Here is a 16,984-nt window from a genome sequence, read left to right on the forward strand (position 1 = left end):
AGAGAGTTGTTAGATGGGACTGTGGAAGGCTGCCGTATACTTATGTATAAATGCTGTCTCTTTCCCAGAATGGATAAATGTCCCTGTGAGACACACACACACGCACGCACACACACACTCACACACACACACACAGTGAGATAGCAAAATAGCCTGGAAGTGATATGATATACATTTCAAGAGATAGGAGAGGGCATGTTTACTTGGGGAAGTGAAGGGTCTTCTTACCATGTTTAATACCTAAACACCACACCCACTCCCTGATTTAACTCCACAGCACCTACCAGACTTGCCCATGTAAACATTTGAGCTTTCTATCACAATACAGGGCTGACTTCCTCAGTTGCCAAGTGAGAAATCTGAGATGGAGGAAGGTTGAGGGACTTGCTCAAGGTTTCATATCAAATTTAGCATTTCACGCCTTTTAGCCTTGCCACATGGCAAAGACATACTAAGCCTATTATATTTTTCCTAGAGAAATAGCTTTCAGGGAGGATAGTTTGAAAAATAAAAATAAACACATGCGGGTTGTTAACTCTATGCTACATTACTAGGTCATTCATTTCTACTGGAATTTCCTGATGTCAAAGGAAACTCACAGTCAAGGGAGGACAAAGGAGAAAGAGGACAGTGTACTGGTCCCTCCAGGTAGCAGCTGCCAGCCAGGGAGCAACTGGTGCGCCAGTTAGGCTGTGTTTAACTCTTTCCCCTGAAAGCCTGCTGCTACAGACCCACCAGACAAGTGTGTGAAGCGGGAAGTGTGGGTCTGAAAAAAGGAGAACAAACTTTGTGTCAGCAGGCCTGCATTACAATTCTGCCTCTTTCATCAATAGAACACCTTGAATAGATTTCTCCTCCATATATGGCTTTATTATCCTGCCAGCAAAATGGGAGTGAGAGTGTCTGTTTTGTGGTGGTGCAGTGGGGGAATGCACAAGGCATTGCACATATATAACAATTAACTAGAGGCCTGACAGATGGCCTCCTGCTCTTAGCTTGTAGCCCCCAAACCTGAGGTGGTTTGGATAGCACAGCTCACAGAGAGACTGTAGAAGCTATTGGTCAGTTTTCTTGTCTCTGGACAGGTGGCCACATATACTTCATGGCTATTCTGTGACAAAAGAGAATGTGGGCTGATAATGTATCAGTGGGTAAAAGTCACTGCTCAGAGTTCCCTGAGTGCCCCCACACCCTTCAGCATCTGTAGACACAGAAAAGAAAGAGGTGATATCTGGGATAGCAGAATTGCCCACTAGACGGCTGACAGCTGTACTCGTGGGTCAGTGTTTGAGTAATGTTCAGAGAGAACCATCTGCCACCAAAGTCTTATCATCGTCACCTTGTCTTCAAGAGATGACAAGCCTCAACTTCATAAAGTGTGAAACCTTTGCAACAATTCCTGGAGGGGTCAGGAAGACAGTGGTTCTTGGGCTCTTTGCAAATTTGCTCTCAGTTATAAACATATAACCCTTGTGTTTGATTAAATAGCCTTTTTTATATTTCCCAAATAAGACTTTGAGACTCTGTGGGGATGTGTGGGCCTTTCATTTCTGGAACAAAACTCAGTTTAGTTTTCACAGAGACTAATCCTAGACATATTTGCTTTAGCTCCATCTTGTTTGTTTCAGTATTTTATCTGTTGTTTTCATATTCTTCTAGAAAAGAGTTCCAATTAGCTTGGGGGAAAAAAAACTCAGAGAGGCCTCCCTGGTGGTGCAAGGGTTATAGTCTCAGCACTATCAAGCTATCTGCAGCCACTGAGCTCAATCCCCAGCCAGGGAGCTGGCCCATATGGCACAGCATACTTCTCCTCCCTCACCCACTCTCCCCTCAGAACAGTGTAGATCTGCCTGTTCTGCTCTGCACTCTGTCTCTGGTGAATCCTCTCAGCCCTCTCCCCCACCTCTGGCTTGCACCCCAGTTCTTGTATGCATAAATAAATAAAAATAAATCTTAAAAAAACCTGCAAAGATTATTCACCAGCAGGCTACCTGGTCCCTAGACCAGGAATCAATATCAAGCACATTCTTTTGACATCTACCCAGGGTAAACTTGACTTTACAGTGTCCTTGGGTGGCCTGGGAACCCGAATGACTGTCACAGTCTTGCTGCTCTACAGGTGATTTCCAGTCTCTTGTGCAGAAACTCCCAAAACTGCAGAATCTGTCACCACCACCCATAGGGTGGTGTTCACCCTAGAGCACTCCAGATGTCATGAAGACATACTGTTGCATCTTTTGGCAGGTGGATGAATTTTTCTTATTATGTTTTCAAAGTAAATGGGTCTATTCAGAGTGCATAAGTTAACACATGGAATAAGGTTGGCTTCCATCTTTCTCACTTTTGGAGTAAAAACTCCTATTATAAGCCCTGATGTGGTCTGAGCCTCTAAATCCAGAAGCTGCTTCCCCTCTAGACTGAACATTTTAACCTGAAATGTTTGGTTTACACTTATGGAGCTCAGCTACTAACAAGGCTGATAGAATCCTGACCAATGCAGAAACTGAGCCTGCCATGGGTATCACAACTGTCAGCCTCTAAAGTGAAAAAATGGACAGGCGGGATGGATCTTCAGCAAGGACTGCTTTTTCCCTGACTGGAAACTTCTCATGTGCTGGAAACTTCTCATATTCTTCCACCTGCCCCTTCAAACCCACTTACCCACTTTCCCCCAGGGAGACTAGAGGAAGTCCCAGGGAAATGTGTGTGATGGTGGGGAGGAGAGTTTGACAAGTCTACAGCAAGAAGGGTCCCAGAGGGAATGCTGAGAGAATAGAAGAAACACAAGTCAATAAGAAGGGAACAGTAGAACTGTTTGGTTCTGTTTCCTGTCAGATAAGAAGGGAGTTATTTGGGTTTGAAGGAGCAACAGTGGGTGGGAGCTTTAAGAGAAATGATTAAAGTTTGGAAGGGCACTGGAGAAAGGGGGTGACAGTGGGAGACAAGTAATTACTTTGAAGACTGGATGGATGGGGCACTGATTCGAGAAATTCAATTCCTCCATGCTTTAGCCAAGGGCTATGTGGCTGAACTGGGTGCTGAGCAGCTCCAAGGGGCAGGGCTGGGCAGGCCCTTGGATGGCTGACCCGCAGATGGGGACAGGGTGGGTGCAGTGGAAAGGACTGCTGAGGAGGACCCTCTCTAGCTGACATCCTACTGATGCCTACTTTTTTTTTGTTTGACAAACTGTGTAGTAGCCCCAATTCCCAGAAACAGCAACTTGCAAGATTCAAGAGAGTATGTGAGGCACAGTGGGAAAGTGTGCCTTGACCAGCCTCATTAGAGGCTCTGTGAGAAATTTTCCATAGGAATAATATCTAGTATAAGGATTCCATTTCAAAGCCTGACTTCCCAAGGCCATGTTGAAGCAGCTTGTTAGGCTTCCAGTGGTGAAAGAGGATGGCATATTTCTTCCATTACCACCCAATCAATCAAGTGTCGGCGGGAGGCAAAACAGTATTTTCCATTTCAAAGATGGCTTATCACAGAGGTTAAAGACTAGACCAATAGTTGTCTAGCAGGAACTCCTGAATGTTCTTTGTTGTGATTTTGGCAAGGAAATCCTTTATAGGATGTTATATTCAATGTTTGCCACGTGTCAATTCTCCAAGTCTTCACCATAGCCCTAAGAGGTAAGCAGGTTTGTCCTTCTATTTCTATATTACTCTCACTGTCAATCTTCATCTGCCAATATATACCTTGTTCCCCAACATTATGGGCATTTCTCTCTGACAATATATGGAACTTCACAATTTACAAGTTCCTGGACTCCCCCAATCTCAGTCCTTGTCTATAAAGTCAGAACCCATAATCTTTCCAGGACTCCTGCAGCACTGAAACTCCTAACAGTCACAGTTGAACAGATATAAGACAGTTTGTTACAATGTTTGAATAGCTTACTTGTAAAAACAATAGATACACATAAAGAGCAAGCAATGTTTTTTCTGTGGCATTTTTCTTGGGGGATGGGTAGAAGTCTATGTAGCATGTTGATTTATAATGATGCATACATTTATCTTATAGTGTAATGCTACTTCAATTAAAAAATAGTGATAAGGCTTTTGATATGCAAGGATGGTTACAGCATTACTAAATGAGAAAAGGAAATTGTATCTCAATATGTTAAAACCTATGTCTAAAAGGCTTTTTTTTCTTTATAAATAGAAGAAACTTAGATACAGACATTCATCCACACATCCAGAGGAAAGACCACATAAAACAGAAGGCGGCCGTCTGCAAGCCAAGGACAGAGACCGCAGAAGAAACAAACCCAGATGATATCTTGGTCTTAAAATTGTGAAAAGATAAATTTCCATTGCTTCAACCACACAGTCTGAGATATTTTGTAATGACAACCCAAGAAAACAGATACTAATGAAGTTCTTACTGGTTTTGCACCCCAAAGGCCATACTGGGTAGGAAGAGGGCAAGCAGGTTTGGGGGAAGATAATTATTCAACAAACAAGGAGGGCTTGCTTGATGTAGTAAGGAGTAAAGACTCAAGATTTAAGGACTTTACATGATGTGCTTAGGGAAACACGGGCTGCCCAGTGCTGTTTTCCCCTGGTGTGGAGGGTGACAGGAGGGCAGTTCTGCTCGGAGAACAGATCCTAAGGAAAGTGTCCCATGGGCCTACACTGTTCACCTTCTATTCTTAGGCCTTTTTGAAGCCAACCTTTCCCACTTGGAAGTGTGATTGACATTTCTGATTTTCTTGTGTGAAATCAAGTCAGATAACTTGTCATATTCCTAGTGATCCATCCAGCACAGGATGAAGGCTCAGGAAAAAAGGACTTCTCTTTTCCTCTGCTCTTTCATAACGAGTAATGCAAGGGTGGGGATGACCAGCATAAGCATGTTATTAGGGTGGAGATTTGATTTCTGAAAAACTTGTAAATCTGTTTCTTGAAACCAGTTTCAGAAGATTCAGAGCAGGAAACTGAAACCAGTTTCCTGTTAATAGCCAACCTTCTGTAAACATGGAATGTATCCTTGCGTTATTTTATCTTTTCTAATGATGTCAGATGCACGTTGCCTTCTCCTATATAAGAGTTGGGTGACGTTCCCTGCATGTACCTGCCTGTAAGAGCTGCAGCTCATCACAATGGTATGTAACTGGCTTTATATGTAATGGCATGGAATATATCCTTGAGTTATTTTATCTTTTCTAATGATGTCAGATGCGGGTTGCCTTCTCCTATATAAGAGTTGGGTGACTTTCCCTGCATGCACCTGCCTGTAAGAACTGCAGCTCATCACAATGGTATGTAACTGGTTTCATACATAATGGCCAGAAAAGAGCACAGGTGTGTGTGTCTATTGGATGCTATATATGTCTATTGGATGCTATGTATGACCTAGTTATGAATCTCCCATAGATTATTTGTAAGTCACTGTGTAGTGTAGGGTAGAAAGAGTCTGGGAGCTCAGGAAAATATTAATGACTTTAGCACTATTTCTAGTCTCTAAAATAAAAGTTGTCGTTCCTAATAATCTTTGCAGTAATTTTCATGTCTCTAAATCTTGGGCCCTTAGTGATTTGTGAAGCTAAGTATCATTTCAGAGTGACAGCTCTGCTTCACTTTACAGAACAGGAATCTGAGTCTGGGGAGGGGAAAAGCAGTCACAGGGGCCTCACTACAAGTTTGTGGGAGCTAAGACATCAACTCATGTCCCTCTTTCTAGGCCAGTGACTTTCCAACGTGGCTTCATTGGGAATCTTTTAAAAATACTGATAGTGACTCCCACCCCAACACTTTGATCTAGTTGATTGCGGTGAATCCTGACAATTGTGGTTTCTGAAGGGCTGCCTCAGGTGAATTTAAGTCACATGAGAACCATCATGATTACCATACAACCTTTTTGTGGCATCATAGTGCATTAAAAAGAATTTTTTTTTTTTTACCAAGCTTGAAAGACATCCTTTTAGGCCTCCTTTCTGTCTTAATTCAAACTTGATCTTTCTTAAATTGCCCCTTACTAGAGGCAATCAAAGGAGATGAATTGGACTGCCCTCAGGAGAGTGAAGGAGAGGATGGAAATGGCCAAAGGACAGGTGGAGACAAATGAGGATGGAGAGGGGCCTTAGGAAGGGCCCTGAACCTAACCTTGTTTCAGAAGCAGTCTTGAAACAGAGCAAGGATGGCAAAATGACCGTGGGGTGGGGTCCTGCCTGCTCCACTCAGGCTCTCTTCTGGCCTCAGTGTGGACTTTGTAAGCTGCAGACCTGGCGCTGCCTCTGCCCTGCTGGAGAGCCCTGAAGACACCTAACTCTTGGTAATGTGAGGCAAAGCCCTTCAAGGAGCAGTGACTTACTTAAAGGGACACACTCCCAGCCTCTTCAGCCCAAAGCAGGACTAGATGCCTACCTAGACAGCCCTCGGAGGTCTGCCTCACAGTGGCATTATCTCATGGGCTCAAATCTTTGAAATGAAAAGTGAAGTCAAAAGTTGTAAACCGGGCCCTCCCTGGTGGTGCAGCGAGTTAAAGCACAGCACTAAGAAGCTTAAGCCACTGCTGCGTGAGTTTGATTCCCGCCTTCCCCGGAGGAGCTCCACATGGCGAGGTAGACTTCTCCTGGCCCACCCGCTGCTCCTCTCAGCAGTGTACTTCATTGATCTACCTATTCTGCTCCCCTCCCTGGCTCTGGTGAATCCTCTCACCCTCCGCATCTCTGGCCTGTACCCCAGTTCTATATGAATAAATAAATAAATATTTAAAAAAAAAGTTGTAAACCGTCTGTAAGAATTTCACTATACACTCTCAAGAGATTCTCCTAAAAGACTGTTCCATCATAAAGCAGTCTTGTGCATTTTATATCCCTTAGATGCCAATTTCCCTGTGGGTATTAGAATTAAGTGATTGTCTTGCCATCCCACTATGATTCTATTTGTTTGCATAATTACATTTCTTGCTTGTCAATGAACTGAATTTTTTCATGTGTTGAATCATTTCTATTTAGGTCTGTGCAGGTATGTGTGAAGTGCTATTCTATTTCCTTTGCCATTTTTCTACTAGGATGCTTTTTGTTTTTTCCATTGATATAAAGAAACTCTTATTTTTCAACTGAATTATCTTTAAATTATGCTATTGTTCTCCAAATTGGAAATTAATTTAAATTTTATTTAGGGACTTACAACGTTTTTTAAAAGATGTTTTTATTTGTGCTTACAGACCTGGGGTACAAGCCAAAGGTGTGGTGGGTGAGAGGTTTCACCAGAGACAAAGTGGGGAGCAGAAAGTACACTGCTTAGGGGAGCAGCAGGAGGGTCAGGAAAGTTCAGCCACGCCATGTGGGTCAGCTCCCTGCCTGGGGATCCAACTGGTGCTTCAGAGCTTCATAATGCGGTGCTTTAACCCAATGATCTATCAGGGAAGGGCTTACAACTTTCACTTCTATTTTTCCCCCATGCTGAGAGTAAGATAAATACATACCTATAATTTCTGTGATTAATTTATGATATTGCAAAATTTTACCATATGATTCCTTTTAGAATTTATTTAATTGTGGTGACATAAGAAATTAACTTTGCTTCTTTTTGTTATTTATATTTTAATTTTATTTAAGATATAGATATAGTTATATAAATTTTATATAAATTCATATAATTTATGTGTGATTTATTTATATATTTCAAAATAAATACTTATGTAAAGTTTATATATAATTAAATATTATATTAAGTATTTTACATAATACATTATTTATAGTACTTATATTTCATTACTTAGGTTAAAACTTTGTTTTAATACCATTTGTTGAATAGCTATTCTCCACAAATTTTTTTTTTAAAGATTTATTTATTTGTACATACAGAACTGGGGTACAGGCCAGAGGCTCAGGGGCGGTGAGAGGCTTCACCAGAGACAGAGTGGGGAGCAGAACAGGCAGATCAACGAAGTACACTGCTGAGGGGAGCAGCAGGGGGGTCAGGAGAGGTCTGCCTCACCATGTGGTCTCCTCCAGGGCAGGCGGGTATCGAACTCATGCGGAAGTGGCTTTAGCTTCTCAGTGCTTTAACCGGCTGCGCCACCAGGGAGGGCCATTCTCCACAAATTTTAAAGACCAAGTTTATTTTATAATCAGGATTATATAATAAGCTATATTTATCAAGATATGCTTCTGGGGTTTCTGCTCTTTCCTTTTGTCTTTCTATTCTTATATCAGCAATGTACTACTTCAAATAAGATCCATTTATAATTTATTTTAGAAATTGTACAAAATAAGTACTCTCACCTCATCTCCCTTTTTGAAAATTTCTCTCTCCTGAAAAATTCCCATGTTAAAATTTGTTTATTCAGCTTGCTCATCTTAAAATGATTACAAGAGGCCCTTCCTGGTGGCACAGTGGGTTAAAGTGCAGCACTGCAAGCTAGCCACAGCTGCTTTAGTGACAGTTTGATCCCCAACCCCTGAGGTGATCCACGTGGTGTGGCAGACCTCTCCTGTCTCACCCACTGCTCCCCTCAGCAGTGTACTTCATCAGTTGGCCTGTTCTGCTCCCCTCTCTGTCTGTGGTGAATCCTCTTACCGCCCCTGTACCTCTCGCCTGCACCCCAGCTCTGTATGGATAAGTATATTAAAAAATGATTACAAGAGCACATCAGTAAATTTGTTTGTCCAGATATCCAAAGATCAGCTTTGTTGAACTGATTTGTTCCTATAGCCATCAATTATGGCTTTGTCATCTGGAAGTGAAATTCTTAGCCTTATGGTCTAAGAACTTCAACTAATCAAGCGAGTGCCATTAATATTCCTTTTGTAGTTTCTTTGTCTTTATCAGTATTACATTATCTTCCTGAAACTCTGTCATGTCCCCATTTCTGTTTTCTGATTTACACATACTCTGGAAAGCAGCTAAATCCATAGGAGTTTCCCAAGTGTCCTCTGTAATCAAACAGTACATTATCATATTGCTCTTGATACTTATGCACATTTAACTGTGCTAAATTAATTTTAAAAAGAGACCATTAGAATGAAGTGACTCTAACACTTAAATAAGTGGCTTAAATAAGCAAACCAAATTCTAATCCTTTAAATGCCTCAGGTCATGAAATCAAAGCTCAAAGAACAATCAATCATAGTCAATGACATTTTAAGTTATAGCTGTCACAGTATATTTGATAAAGTTAAAATTTAGTCTCTGCAGTTTGTTCAGTAGAATACTGCTGAGGAACATAAAGTAGCTAGAAAGGGATCACATAACATGGCCATGGGAATCAGACCATGGTGTACGTGACCTAAGGCTATCAGAGGTCCAAGGAATGTGGAAACAGGGTAAACAGAAACCAGACTATGCCTGGGTGAAATGGGCTGAAAACCTGATGCTCCAACGGATAACAAGCAGTAAGTACTGGTGCCTCAAGTCAGGAAAAACCTGTGGAAATAGAATCTAAAAAATCCCCAAATGCTACTTGGACGCAGACTTCTCCCGTCGCACCAGCCACTTCTCTTAGCAGTGGATTTCAATAAATCCACCTGTTCTATTCTGTTCTCCTCTCTGTCTCTGGTGAATTCTTTCACCCCTGCACCTCTGGCCTCACCCTGATCTCCCCATAACATTAGCCAATCAAGAATGTCTTTGCTTTTGTTTTTTCACTTTTAGAGTCTTTCTCTGAGCTTCCTTCTGGTGGAGTGCTCCTAACCACCTATTACTTGGTGTTACCCCTTTTTTGTTCAAATAAACACTGAAAAATGTTAATATACTTTGATTTATGTGTTAACAGTTTTCTCCAGTTTATTTTAGTAACTTGTGTAGATTAAAAAAAATTTTTTAAGCTATTTATTTATTTATGCATACAGAACTGGGGGACAGGCCAGAGGTGCAGGGGTGGTAAGAGAAATCACCAGAGACAGAGTGGGGAGCAGAACAGGCAGATTGATGAAGTACACTGCTGAGGGGAGCAGCGGGCGGGTCAGGAGAAGTCTGCCACTCCATGTGGGTCACCTCATGCGGCAGTGGTTGTGATAGCTCCATAGTGCTATGCCTTAACCCATTGTGCCACCAGGGAGGGCCCATTAACTTGTATAGATTTTACTCCTTTGTTATATTACTGATGATAGAAGCTCCATTTTTAAACTACTTGCCCAGTGGCCAGCAGAAACCATCAATGAATTTATTAGTTCTCCTTCCCTACCCTCTTTATGTTATAGAATGCTCTCCTGGGAAGCCTCTTGGTTTTGAGCACCTTTGTGACATTATGCAATGCCCAGTGCTTTTTCACTAAACGAGATTCTACTTGGCCTGAGGGTAAGTACTGGCTTATCAGTGTTTGTTGTGTTATTACAACCTTATAGGTATAACCTGTTTCCAGATGCAAGTCTCTATCTACAGCAGAAGGAGGGTTGAGGCAGATATGAAATGAAATGAGGAACTCTGTTTGCCATTTATGGAAGAGGTTCTCAGCCCTGGCTAGGAAGCTATACTCAGGACCCATCTAACACCAAATAAATCAGAAAAGTACAAGTTGCACTTAAAAAAACAAAAAAAACCTCTTCATTGATTTCTGTTGCTGTCAGGGTCCAGGACAATTGTTTATTCCAAAGCATTATTTCTCAAAATTTAAGCGTTTGCAGACTCTGGAAATCTTACTAAAATATAAGCTGATTCTGTGGGCCTGGAACAAGAATAAGAGTCTTTGTGACCTCAGGTGGTCACACTTGGACTAGCATGGATCTAAAGCAGTGGTTCTCAACCTTGGATGAACATTGGAATCATTTGGAGAACTTTCTAAAAATATAGCAGCCTGAGTCCCATGCCCAGAGATTCTAATTTCATTGTACTACAAGGGGCTAAAGTCAATAATTTTTTTTTAAGAACCCAAAACGTGTCACATGGTATTCAGGGTTGAGAACCACTTGTCCTAAGCAAAGGGGAGTGAAGAAGTGAGGTGTTTATACAGCTACTCCAGCATAAAAGAACTTGACTTCAAATACCCTTAGGCTACTGATTAAAGAGGAGGACTTTACTTTTTTGACAAAACCATCTGTACTGAGATGAAATCTGGAAAGATTTAAGCTTGCTTCAAAGAAACATGATGAATGGTATGATCTGGACATTTAGCTACTAGTGCTAGAATTTAGCTACAAGTGAACACAGCACTTTTTTTATTTTTAAGATTTATTTATTTATGCATACAGATCTGGGGTACAGGCCAGAGTGTAGGGGTGGTGAGAGGATTCACCAGAGACAATGGGGAGCAGAATGGCCAGATTGACAAAGTATACTGCTGAGGGGAGCAGTGGGCAAGACAGGAGAGGTCTGCTGTGCCATGTGAGTCACCTCCCTGGGTATGATCAAACTCATGCTGAAGCAGCTGCGGCCAGCTTTGTAGTGCAAACACAGCACTTTTAAAGCCATCTTTAAAAATGATGAGATTTTCCCTTTGTGGGATGGGTGCAGACGGCAAGGGCTGGCCCTGGGGTCTTATGAGCCTTGCTCTGGTGCACAACTTGGGGACTCCAGTGACAATGTCACATGTATTATTTTAGGATGCAAGGATTCTAAAGGAATCTCACACCCGCTGCAATCAACATGGACAAATGACTGTAACAAGTGTACTTGTAGCAGTGGTGGAATAGCCTGCTGTAGAATGTAAGTCTCAAATCAGAACAGTCAGGAGGGGCCTACAGTTATCCGGTTGCTCTCTGAGGAATAGCTTCCTCTTTCAAAATGCCATCCAGAAGGGGGTACAGTTTCCAGTTCTATTTCTCTATTCTTTTATTGTGGTAAAATGTAACAAAATTTATTATTTCAACCAGCTTTACGTATAGAATTCAAGAAGATATTAGAATATTCCCCCCTCCTTTTTTTTTTGCACCACCATCATCACTATCTTCCTCCAAAGATTTTAGTCCTCCCAAATTAGAACTCTGCTTATTAAACAACCACCTTCCACTCTGCCCCAGTCCCTGCCCCAGCCCCTGGAAACCACCATTCCACTGTGTCTACAAATCTGACTATTCTTGGCACCTCAATAAGTAGAATTGCCCTTTAATGACTAGTTTATTTCTTAAAAAAAAAGATTTATTTTAGTTATTTATGCATACAAGAGCTAGAGTGTTGGCCAGAGGTGTGTGTGGGTGGGGGGTGTGCGGGGCGCGGAGGTTAAGAGGCTTCACCAAATACAGGGTGGGGAACAGAACAGGCAGATCTACAGAAATACATTGCTAATTGGAGCAGCACAGGAGACAGGAGAGGTCTGCTACGCCATGAGAGTCAGCTCCCTGACTGGAGATCAAATTTGTGCTGCAGTGGTGAGATGTAACCCCTTGTACCACCAGGGAGGCCCAATGACTGGTTTATTCAATATATTATGTATTTGTATCAGTCTAAAGTCCTCAAGGATCATCTATGTAGCACCATGACTCAAAAATCTCTTCCTTTTAAAGACTGAATAATGTTCCAATGTGTGTGTGACATTTTATTTATCTATTCATTATCCATATTAATCCAACATTTATCCAAACGTTGAGGCCATTTGGGTTGTTTCACATCAGTCTTATTTCTTTTAACTGTTTTGAAACTTGATAAATATCCCTATTATTTATAAACTCTATCTAGATGGGTGGCTGAAAACAAGAAAGAGTATCCAATGGTCTGAAGCTATTCTAAAAGTTACTCAGTCTTCATTTCAGCCTTGGTCTGTGACAATTTGAAAAACAGGAGTGAGTGAACACAGGCAGATGGAAAATGTGTGTTGTAAAGGATGAAACTGTACTCTAAACACTATGTTGCTTCACTGTTTAATTTTAATTCAAGTGAGCACAAAGGTCATGCAGATGTTTTCTTTGGGGTTGTTGTGGACACCAAACAATACAACAGAGTACCTTTAGTGTACCTTCTCAGCAGCTCATCTGTATTAGTTACTCCTCTTCTCAAAACCATCTGAAATGTGGACATTAACCTGGTCTATATAGTGTTTTGGAAGAATAGGAGTGGCTCTAATGACAGAAACCTGGATAAAGTATTATTCCCCAATCTGTCCTGATCACAGACTATCAGCTACCTAAAATCATCTCCAGATTCCTGGAGCCCTGCAACCTACTGAATCAAAAACAGGGGATTATGGGCTGTTCTATTTGTTTATAGCCTATGGTCTATGTATTTGGATCCATGCTCCTGAGGGTTGTTTCTTGAGGTTGCCAGTCGAGGTGTGACTTTAAGCTGTTGAGGGGTATCCCAGATAGCTGGAATGTGAGCTACTTTGGGGCACAGAGATAGGCTTGGGGAGGCTGAGCAAACCATTCTTCTAACAGGCTCTGCTCTTGTCTCAATAACAGTGCTGGTATACCTGTGGGTTATGACAAAAAGAAATGTAAGAAAATCTTCTACCAGGATGAATGCACCTTTCGCGTGGTAGAGCGGGACAACCCATATAAGACCTGTGAAGTCAAAGCATGGATATTGTAATATTCTTCTAGTTGGCTCAGGGAGCTCTTCCTGAGAGGGCCCACAACCTCCAGAACAGGCCTTTCTCTTTTGACCTCTAATTGTCTATAATTGTGTAACCCTAACTTTCATTAAAAAAAAATGAGCAAGCACTAAAATATGTGTAGAATTTTCATTTTTAAATTGTATATGCATGGATACAATGCACACTATAAAACATACAAACACTAGACGGAAGAGACAAAAATAAATGTGAATAAATGTTGTGATACTTGCCTTACATGCCCAGAGACCATCGTACATTCCCTATGCAGGGACTCACTACTGCTTTCATCACTTCTTACATCTGTACTTTCCTGTCTCTTTGTCCAGCTATCTGGTAAACAATTCAAAACTGACACAAGCTATGCAACTTCTGTTGACCAACAAATTCCAGATAGAATGGAAAAGGTCTGAAAAATCAGAATTTCAACTGCTAACTTATGTTACAACCTCCCTTTTTTATGTATAGTCATAATATCAAAATATTCTGAGCAACCATTATTTTACAACTGGATTGTTTTAGCCTCATAAGGTGGCTGCCTGGTCCAGGCAAACTGCCTCATGGGGGAAATTCCTTTGTCTCTTGAAACAAAAGGCAAGCCCCAGGAGATATAAGACTCCCGGGGCATAAAAACTCCTGGAAAGCTTGTTTTTTTTTTGTTGTTGTTGTTGTTGTGTTTTTTTTTTTAATAATACAATAGTTTATTTTTACATTACTTTGTGCATTTTTCCATCTCAGTTGAAATCCCCTTGGGCTTCCCATCACCAAATCACCCATGTGCCATCACCATAGTCCAGTGCTTCCTTGTTTTTTTTTTTTTTTTTTTTTTTTATTATTAAACAAAAAGAAAATCTCAGATAAGACCTCTAGGGCATAAGGACTCATGGACAATTTTTTAACCTCATTTACACAGGTGTTGCTTAATGCATGACTGTACAACTTTTTCTTAATTTACTCCTTTTTAAACAATCCCTAACTACTCTCTGCCAGCCTTAAATAGCCATTAGCTTTTCTTTAGACAATCACCAATGACTCTACTAACACAATTTATTCCTTTCCTAAGACCCCGAATGGTCTTTTGCTAACAGCTCATCCTTTCCCAGACCCCTCTTCCCTTGAGTTATAGTTAAACATCTGTATACATGATAGTGATTACAAATATGTATAATTTAGTATACCATAAAGTGTCAGGAAGAAGATGCATTGTTCCACTCTTCCTTGAGAATATTTATGACAATTCATGGCGATTTCTCATTAACTTACTCTATACATTATTGTAATTAACTACTTGCTACACGGTATAAATAAAGACCTGCAGAAAAAAAGAGCAGGAAGACTTGCACCCAACTCTGACTCTTGTGTCTTCCTCATGCCTGCTCCCCTTTCCCCTTCTTGGAATCTCCGTTCACCCAGATACCTTTCTACCTTAGGGCCCTGCCTGTCTCGCCACCCCTGTTTCACCCCCCAACAGCTCTCGATAGTTGGGGCCAGTCCCCGACACAAAACGTAAAAATATTTTTGAGATGAAATAATCTCTTATTTTGTTTGAGATTCTATGCTATTCATCCTTCCTAGGAAGTGCCCCCTATGCTGTATCATTCACATACTCTGTGCTTGCCTGAGGTTAGAGCAAGTCGACCTGGAAGAATTGGCTCCAAAATTGATGGGGGTATTATTAAAAATCCATGGGCTCTGCCTTCTGGGGGAGGAATGGCTTGGGTTCAGAGCTTCAGAACTAGTTGTCTTCTGTCGCATGTCAACTACCCCAAACCTACAGCCTAAAAAGTGTGACTATGCTGATAATGGTTTGCTGTTTCTGTGTTACAAAATGTCTGTTCATTTAGTGAAATAGTTCCTTACGGAGTAATTGGTTGGGCCGTGTTCTGGTCCTGGGGCTATCGCAGTGAAGCTGAGATGAATTTTCTGCTCTCCTGCTTTTTACAGTGTATGTGTGTGTACATGACAGACCATAAATAAGCAAATTGTGCACTGCTGGACAGACAGTGGGCAATAAATAAAGAACTATTTCTTCCCTACACCCTATCTGTTCAAACATGTTAAGTGGGCTAGTTGAGCAATCTAGCCAGGTCCTTTCATTTTTTGGGTCATTTTCAGTAAAAAAAAAGTCTCAATTTAGAGTCTGCATCTGAATTGAAGAGAGGATAGAACTACAATGAAATATTACCTCACCTTTTTATGAATGACCTATATAAAAATGCTGGAAATAACAAATATTGTCAAGGATGCAGAGAAAAAGGAAAACTTCTATTCACACTTAGTAGGGATGTCACCTGGTGCCATTTCTATGTAAAAGGACAAGGAGATTCAGAAAATTCAAATAATATTATCCAGCAGTACGACTAGGAATTTACCAAAGAATATGAAAACAATGACATGAAAAGATTTATGTACTTTTGTGCATAGCAGCATTGTTCACAATAGCCAAGATATAGAACCAACCTAAATGCCAACAGACAACTGGATAAGGAAATTGAAGAATAGATATTCAATGGAATATTATTCAGTTATTTAAAAAGATGAAATAGTGCCTTTTGGGACAAAATGGCTGGATCTTGTGGTGATCATGCTAAGAGAAGTCAGAAACTAAAAGACAATTTGCATAATATAAATAACCAAAAGAAAAAAACTGGCAAAACCCAGCAAAAATAGTTTTTAGACTGAAAAATATAGTGGTAACCAGAGGGCATAGGTTGGGAGGTTTGGGGAGATGGGGGAGATAATGTGCTATGGTATTAGCACTAGAGCTGCGGTGGAGGGTTAGTTCACATGTGCACCTGTTGAAGCAGTTGTATTTCCTAAATTATACACTTCTGTAAACAAATGGAAAATCAATACAACTAAAAAAAAAAAAAAAAGAGTACGGGGTAAAGGAAAGTTAAGGTTATTGGCTCTGCCTCCGGTGGCAGTGTTTACAGAGATTTATTTCCTTGGGTGACTCTCCAACTTCCACACTCCTCTTTCCCCAAAGCTCCCTTTCCATCACAGGTTCTGACTGCCCTGTTAGCCTCTGTACCTATGTTTTCTGTTTCTTTCTGCTGAGATCAATTTGCCCTTGTAGGAGTTACTCTTGGGTGGGATACGTAAAATCCTATCAAGATCATCTCCTTTGCAAATCTTAGCTGGTACTTCACTTTGCTCAGAAACAGGGGGATCAGTTTTAACATTGAATATTGCGAACTTTTGCCAGAAAGATTCCTATTTTCACATGTGGTTGCAAAGAAAAAGATTCCAAGGTGGATAACATCACACTGAGGAAATTGTAAGGAAACCCATCCCAGCCTTGGGATACGGAGTGTTGACAAGTGTCTTGTCATACGATACAAACAAGCATATATTTTGGAGTCAGATGAATGTGATTTCGAATCTGGGATCCAATGTTCATTTATATACTGAATAAAAAAAAGGCAAAATATACATAACATAAAAGTTCTCACTTTTTTAGGTGTACATTGGAGTTATAAGTACATTCAAATTGTTGTACAACCATCACCACCGCCATCCATATCCATAGCTTTCCACCACTCCAAAA

General features: G+C 40.9%; 1 protein-coding gene across 1 annotated transcript; it reads left to right on the top strand.

Annotated features, from left to right (window-relative positions):
* The first annotated feature begins 5,096 nt into the window (after nt 1-5,096).
* Nucleotides 5,097-13,523, top strand: MSMB (microseminoprotein, beta-). The gene is made up of 4 exons (XM_012723534.1): nt 5,097-5,107; nt 10,154-10,250; nt 11,492-11,594; nt 13,283-13,523. The coding sequence occupies exons 1-4, from the start codon at nt 5,105-5,107 to the stop codon at nt 13,410-13,412; spliced, it is 333 nt and encodes a 110-aa protein (XP_012578988.1). The 5' UTR covers nt 5,097-5,104; the 3' UTR covers nt 13,413-13,523.
* The last annotated feature ends 3,461 nt before the right edge of the window (nt 13,524-16,984 follow it).

This window comes from Condylura cristata, unplaced genomic scaffold, assembly GCF_000260355.1.
Source record: "Condylura cristata isolate star-nosed mole 26May11 unplaced genomic scaffold, ConCri1.0 scaffold00011, whole genome shotgun sequence".
In the NCBI taxonomy this organism is placed as follows: Eukaryota; Metazoa; Chordata; class Mammalia; order Eulipotyphla; family Talpidae; genus Condylura; species Condylura cristata.

Excerpts from the sequence above, each read along its gene's own strand:
- MSMB (XM_012723534.1), top strand. Across the intron at positions 10,251-11,491 it reads AGATTCTACTTGGCCTGAGG|GATGCAAGGATTCTAAAGGA; the intron begins GTAAGTACTGGC and ends GTATTATTTTAG. Across the intron at positions 11,595-13,282 it reads GGAATAGCCTGCTGTAGAAT|TGCTGGTATACCTGTGGGTT; the intron begins GTAAGTCTCAAA and ends TCTCAATAACAG.